Source organism: Anolis sagrei, chromosome Y (genome assembly GCF_037176765.1).
Source record: "Anolis sagrei isolate rAnoSag1 chromosome Y, rAnoSag1.mat, whole genome shotgun sequence".
In the NCBI taxonomy this organism is placed as follows: Eukaryota; Metazoa; Chordata; class Lepidosauria; order Squamata; family Dactyloidae; genus Anolis; species Anolis sagrei.
The window spans coordinates 73,501,640-73,509,114 of record NC_090035.1 but is presented as its reverse complement, the minus strand read 5'-3'; the positions used below and the strand labels follow the sequence as shown (position 1 = coordinate 73,509,114).

At 44.7% G+C, this 7,475-nt stretch overlaps 1 protein-coding gene across 2 annotated transcripts in view; it reads left to right on the top strand.

The window, feature by feature from the left end:
* The first annotated feature begins 521 nt into the window (after positions 1-521).
* Positions 522-7,475, top strand: part of LOC132780202 (ribosome biogenesis protein NOP53) — a 30,718-nt gene continuing 23,764 nt past the window's right edge. For both annotated transcript variants that reach the window (XM_060783780.2, XM_060783781.2), the window contains exons 1-4: positions 522-800; positions 3,518-3,582; positions 4,081-4,165; positions 4,590-4,798. In XM_060783780.2, coding sequence (XP_060639763.2) covers positions 556-800; positions 3,518-3,582; positions 4,081-4,165; positions 4,590-4,798 — 604 coding nt within the window. In that variant the 5' untranslated portion in view covers positions 522-555. The remainder of the gene's footprint in view (positions 801-3,517; positions 3,583-4,080; positions 4,166-4,589; positions 4,799-7,475) is intronic.

Below are 7,475 nucleotides of genomic sequence, written 5' to 3'. Positions count from 1 at the left end.
GCCTCTCGTGGTGCCAGAGCGCAGTCTGTTCAGCGCCTTCCAAGTCGCCCAGTCTTCTGTGTGCCCAGGGGGGAGTCTCTCATCTGGTATCACCCATGGATTGAGGTGCTGGGTTTGGGCCTGCCACTTTTGGACTCTTGCTTGCTGAGGTGTTCCAGCAAGTGTCTCTGTAGATCTAAGAAAACTATGTCTTGATTTAAGTCGTTGACGTGCTGGCTGATATCCAAACAGGGGATGAGCTGGAGATGTCTCTGCCTTGGTCCTTTCACCATTGGCTGATACTTCCCGGTTGCTTCAACTAAAACAACCTTTCAACATTTCAGTCGGGAATTCCCCTTCCTTTTTTGACGTAACGGCGGAAGTCAAAGCGGCCTGCTCTTCTCCGCTTCCCCTCACAAGGCGTTTGAGCTCCTCAACCGGAAGTTTACCTCGTGAAGCGTCCCGCCCTTCAACAAAATGGCGCTCCTGGCAACGGAAGTTGGCTTTTCCCCCTCTCTATTTCCACGCCGGCGACTTCCGGTTCCGTCTTTCCTTTTTGCCTACTCGTGGACCAAGATGGCGGCGCCTCGCCAAGGGCTCTCCTCAGAGGCGGCTTCTGCTCCGTCTTCCTCCTCGGCGGCTTTCCTGGGCTTCGGCCCCAACTCGCGGGACCCGAGCCGGCTCCCTTCGGCGCGGGCGGGCGGCAAAGGGCCCAGGAACCGCAAAAAGGGCTGGAAGCGATGGCGGGGGCCCGAGGCCAAGCTGGGCCGGCAGCTGGGCGACTGGCTGGAGGAGAACGCGGCCGAGCTGCGCCAGTTGGGGTGAGAGGAGCGAGGCCTTTCGGGCCTACTAGGCCTCAGAGTTGTGAGACCCCCAAACTGTCGTCCATTTACATTGTAGAATTGACACAGTTTGACACCAGACAGTGCTGTGGGAACCATTGGAGTTCTCTGGGTTGTTGTAGGTTTTTCCGGGCTATATGGCCATGTTCTGGAGGCAATTTTTCTCCTGACGTTTCGCCTGCATCCATGGCAAGCATCCTCAGAGGTAGTGAGGTCTGTTGGAAGTAGGAAAAATGGGTTTATATATCTGTGGAATGACCAGGGTGGGACAAAGGACATATAGCCCAGAAAAACCTACAACAACCCAGTGATTACGGCCATGAAAGCCTTCGACAATACATTGGAGTTCTCGTTTGACAATCCTTGTTTGTTTCCTACTAGCCATCCCCTGCCATGTGTTGCTGTGGCCCAGTCTATGTATATGTGTTTTGTGTGTATATATATGTGTGCGTTTGCGTGTGTGGTGTATATTTGTGTATTTGTGCGTTTATATGTGTACATGCATATTGTGTATATGTATGTGTGCATGTATATGTGCATGTGTATATGCATATATGTGTGTGTGCATATATATACGTGTGTGTATGAATGTGTGCATAGGCATATATATATGAGTGTATATGTATATATGTGTATATGTGGCAAATTCTTGGTGGGATGGGCATCCCAAGCCCCCTTCCCTCTCTCCTGAGGAATCTGTACAAGGACCAAGTAGCAACAGTCAGAACTGACCACGGAACAACAGACTGGTTCAAGATTGGGAAAGGCGTACGGCAAGGCTGCATCCTCTCACCCAACCTTTTTAACTTGTATGCAGAACACATCATGCAATGTGCGGAGCTTGATGAATGCAAAGCTGGGGTGAAAATTGCTGGAAGAAACATTAACAACCTCAGATATGCAGATGACACCACTCTGATGACTGAAAGCGAGGAGGAGCTGAAGAGCCTTCTAATCAAGGTGAAAAAAGAAAGCGCAAAAGCTGGGTTGCAGCTAAACATAAAAAAAAACCAAGATTATGGCAACAAGAATGATTGACAACTGGAAAATAGAGGGAGAAAATGTGGAGGCCGTGACAGACTTTGTATTTCTAGGTGCAAAGATTACTGCAGATGCAGACTGTGGCCAGGAAATCAGAAGACGCTTACTTCTTGGGAGGAGAGCAATGTCCAGTCTCGATAAAATAGTAAAGAGTAGAGACATCAGACTGGCAACAAAGATCCGCCTAGTCAAAGCCATGGTATTCCCTGTAGTCACCTACGGATGTGAGAGCTGGACCTTAGGGAAGGCTGAGCGAAGGAAGATCGATGCTTTTGAACTGTGGTGTTGGAGGAAAGTTCTGAGAGTGCCTTGGACAGCGAGAAGATCCAACCAGTCCATACTTCAGGAAAGAAAGCCCGACTGCTCACTGGAGGGAAGGATACTAGAGAAAAAGTTGAAGTACTTTGGCCACATCAGGAGGAGACAGCAAAGCCTGGAGAAGACAATTATGCTGGGGAAAGTGGAAGGTGTAAAAGGAAGATGGGCCGACCAAGGGCAAGGTGGATGGATGGCATCCTTGAAGTGACTGGACTGACCTTGAAGGAGCTGGGGGTGGTGACGGCCGACAGGGAGCTCTGGCGTGGGCTGGTCCATGAGGTCACGAAGAGTCGGAGACGACTGAATGAACAATATATGTATGTGTTTGTGCATATATATATACATGTGTGTATGAATGTGTGCATGTGCAAATGTATATATGAGTATGTGTATATGTATATATGGTGTATTTTTTGGGTTTTGAAGTCTATTCCACTGGGGTTTTTGTGTGTGTTAGTATGTGTCCAAATTTTGTGTAAATTCATCCAGTGGTTTTTCAGTTATGTTAATCCCACAAACTAACATTACATTTTTATTTATAGAGATTTATTTGTTTCCTATATTTATACCCCACCCTTCTCACCCACGAGGCGGGACTCAGGGTAACCTCACAAACACCATACGGTGTCATCATAATAAAACAATCAACAATACATTAAAATATTAAAACAGTAATTAAAACAATTGATTAACACATGCCTATTAAAATCAGAATCTAAAATCCAGTCCAGGTCAAATCAGTGCCATAAGTGTTAAAACCTTATTTTACTTTCTGCTCACTAATCCTATGCCAAAGAGAGTTGGTGCCTCCCAAACTACAGGGATCGCATAGCAGTTAAAGTATTGTCAAACGGCTTTAATTCTACAGGGTAAAACCAGGCATGGGCAAACTTGGGCCCTCCAGGTGTTTTGGACTTCAACTCCCACAATTCCTAACAGTCAGAAAAGGGCAGCTTGGGGCACACACTTCTCATCTGAGCACAGGGAGACCTCCTTCTCTTTTAACCTGCTCCACTGCTCAGCGCAGATCCAAAATTCAGTCTGGGCACAGTGAAGAAGTATCCATGCAGATTCAGCAAGTTGACTAAGATTCAGCAGAATGACTAAAACATAAAGGGATTCATAAATGGGAGTATATGATTATATTGGTGCAGGGTGGGCTTTGCTTCAGGTGGCTTCGTAAGTGAAGATACTTAGTTGAACATAAAGTTGGGTGAAAATATGGGTCTTCGAATGTTTTATAGTTGTTGATTGTTTCATAATGCAAAATATTTCCTCGTAATTGAAAACTGGGAAACATCTGTGTTGAGAACTCATGGGCTGGCTTTTCTTTCCAGAGGACCTGTGTCAGAGAAACCAAACGAGAGTCTTTTCTTTGTAGACGTTGGCAGTGAAGCAAAAGGTAAGTTGAATGGACAAAAATTGATCAACTTAGGTTGGAGATACTAAATGAAGGGGAGGTTGGATTTGAAGGAAAGGGTCTGTCCTCTTCCCTTTGTTTTCAGTACAGATTGTCTTGGTATACATTGATTGGTTGATTAAAGAAATAGCTTTAAAAGCATTTAAAGCATTTGAAATTCCTCTTTACAAAGGCAAAATGTTATGTATAAAGCCAGAGCATACATTCATAGTTTTAATATCCCAGGGTCATATGAAATACTGCAGCTTTCACAATCTGCCAGAAATGCAGAAATATGATGGAGAAGTTCATCCTCTCTCAGGAGTTTCCACAGGTGTGATACTGCTACAGAAAAAGTCCTGTCACATGTACCCTCCAGTCTAGCCTGATAGAGTAGAGTGGCACATAACACAGCCTCCTTTGAGTACTAATTTTATATTTTTATTGTGTGTGTGGTTTGTTCCTATAATTATACATTTGTTTTGTGTGCTTTTGTCTCAGTTCAAAAACAGAAGCATGCCAAACACAAGCCTTTGAAGATTGACTTGATCCTGCAGCCAGACTCCAAAGTGCCTCCACCCAAAGAGTAAGTTTTCTCTGACATCTTGCTCAAATTGTTTGTATGCACACGCACATGATGAAATCTGTGAACGCACACATTCTTTTTAGGAGACCCTAATAAGCCATTTCTTGGGTATGGATCTTGAAGGGAAAACTGTTGGTGGTCTAGGAAGGGAGGGGAGGGATAAATGATTAGTTATTAGAAATAACTGAATAACAGTAAGTCTGTTAAACAGTGATCCACAGCCTAGTTGGTGCATTGCAGTGGCATAGCTGTGTTGGCGTATGCAATGAGTGCAGAAGGGAAAAGCACACAGAGGCAGTGGCTAAATGGAGGGAAGTTATTGGAGATATAAGCTGATGGTGGTTTTCTGGCTTCTGGAAAAAAGTGGCCAGAGTTCTAAAGCCGCTTGGTTGACTGAGCCTTACTTTCTTTTTGTCCTTCTCAGCATCCTTTCCCACCAGGTCCCCAATGCCAAGAAGCTGAGGAAGAGGCAACAGCTTTGGGAGAAGCTGGCAGAGAAAGGGCAGCTCCCCCGGAAAGAGCGCCTCCTTCAGGAGAGGCTGAGGAAAGGCCCCACACCAAAAGCCCAACCTGAGGAAGCTGGCCGAGGCACCAACCCCTCCAGGGGTTTTTATGATATTTGGTCAGAGTCAAGTAAGTTCAGAACAAGTTTGAAACAGAGGTCTGGAATTTTGGAAGGTCTCTTCTTAGATCTAGTAGGAAAATGCCCTTTTCATTTCTAGAAGGGAATGGGGGGTTATCATTAAATATATCAGTGCAATGTGAGTCCTTTGGTAGGGCTGCTTTGTAAAAATGCGAGAGTTGTGCTGGATCAGACCATAGACCTATCTTGTCTTAATGTGTTAGCACAGCAGCCACCAGTTGCTTTCCTGGAGGCCTGCTAGCATTGCAAAGAGTCGACAGTTCGAATACATAGGTGTGTTGGTCTGGAATATCAGTATGCAAAGGGATTTTGAGGCACCTTTGAGATTGAGATAATCAAGTGAGAGAATGATGTTGGTAGCATAACCTTTCATAGACTCAGATGTTCAGTGTCATAAATCTCCGATTGGAAGGTTTGAGTATTGTATCTGTATGGGTTTTCACATGGCTTAGTTTGTCATATAAGGAGTTACACTGTTAATCTCTTCCATCCTGGAGGTCATCCTTTCAGATTCCCAATAACATACCTGCAGTCCACTCCCTTACCTTTTCTTTCCATCTTATGGTACAAGATGCATGCTTTTTTCCAGCTTCATTCTTTGGGTTGCACTTTCTATCTTCTCAGACTTGCTGTCCCTTTCCAATGTGTGCATTTTCTATTAGTCCTGTAGCTGTTCTTTTGGGGGTGGTGAGAATGACAGTTGAGCACATCTAGAGACCACTGGCCTGGGGAAAATGGTCCTGGATGGAGTCAGGTGCCCTTCATGCCGCTGACAGGAGAGGGCAGCACTTGCCAGCAGCTTAGCGAACGCATTGGCTTAGTAAGGTGATGGTTCTCAACCTTCCTAATGCCGCAACCCCTTGATAAGTTCCTCAGGTTGCAATGACCCCAAAATATAAAATTATTTTTGTTGCTACTTCATAACTAATTTTGCTGCTGTTATGAAATGTAATGTAAATGTCTGATATGCAGGGTGTATTTTCATTCACTGGACGAAATTTAGCACAAATACTGGATACGCCCAAATTTGAATACTGGTGGGGTTTGGGGGATTGATTTTGTCATTTGATAGTTGTAGTTGCTGGGATTTATAGTTCACCTACAATCAAAGAGCATTCTGAACACCACCACTGATGGAATTGAAGCAAACTTGGCACACAGAACTTCCATGACCCAACATAAAATACTGGAAGGGTTTGGTGGGCATTGACCTTGAGTTTTGGAGTTGTAGTTCACCTACATCCAGAGTGCATTGTGGACTCAAACAGTGATGGGTCTGGACCAGACTTGACACAAATGCTCAATATGCCCAAACGTGAACACTGGTGGATTTTGGGGAGTTGTAGTTGCTGGGATTTATAGTTTACCTACAATCAAAGAGCATTCTGAACCCCGCCAATGATAGAAATGGGCCATACTTCCCACACAGAACCCCCATGACCAACAGAAAATAAAGTGTTTTCTGGAGGTTTTTAGTGACCCCTCACAACCCCCACGGGTCTTGACCCAAAGGCTGAGAAACGCTGGCTTAGTATTTTGGGAAATCTCTAAGACAACTTTTGGGTCTCTCTTCTCTCTTGATCATTCTCTGTTCCATTGTATATATTTAAACATTTTTGGATCTAATTCAAATGAGGTCCCAGTGCCTTCCAGGCGTTGCTGGGCTACAAGTCTCCACAGTCCTAGACAGAAAAACCGTAATGTGGAAGACAGCTAAAACTTGTAACCTATCAATATCTGGAGGGCTGTGTGATTCCAGTCTTTAATGTAATATCTGTTAGTGTTTCCTTGTACCTATGAAGCGTGCATAGAAATAAGACCTGATGGGGAAATGAACACTGAATGCAAGTAGGTTGGTGTCTTATATAATACTAGCCGTCCCCTGCCACGTGTTGCTGTGGCCCACTCTGGTAGTCATGGGGGTTCTGTGTGGGAGGTTTGGCTCAATTCTATCGTTGGTGGGGTTCAGAATGCTCTGTGATTGTACGTGAACTACAAATACCAGCAACTACAACTCCCAAATGTCAAGATTCTATTTTCCCCAAAACTCCACCAGTATTCACATTTGGGCATATTGAGTAGGCGTGTAGAGTTTGGTCCAGATCCATCCTTGTTTGAGTCCACAGTACTCTCTGGATGTAGGTGAACTACAACTCCAAAACCAAAGGACACTGCCCACCAAACCCTTCCAGTATTTTCTGTTGGTCATGGGAGAACTGTGTGCCAAGTTTGGCCCAATTTCATTGTTGGTGGGGTTCAGAATGCTCTTTGATTGTAGATGAACTATAAATCCCAGCAACTACAACTCCCAAATGACAAAATCATTTTTTTTGAGTGAAGGACATACATTGGATTGTCTTGTGTCCAAATTTGGTGTCAATTCGTCCACTGGTTCTTGAGTTATGTTAATCTCACAAACAAACGTTACATTTTTATTCATATAGATGGGGTTGGAGTATGGCTCAGTGGCAAGGAGAATCCCATTTCTCCCTTAGAAGAAAAGCCAATAGTCCTAGTGGTGTCTGTTGGATTTCCTCCCAGCAGGGAATCACTCCCACACATTCTTAGGTTCCTTTCCCATGGAGTTCTGGCTCAGGAAAAGAGGGCGGTGGGTGCCAGGTGTCATCCTCATCTCCAAATGGTCTCCTGCCGTTATTTTTGACAGTT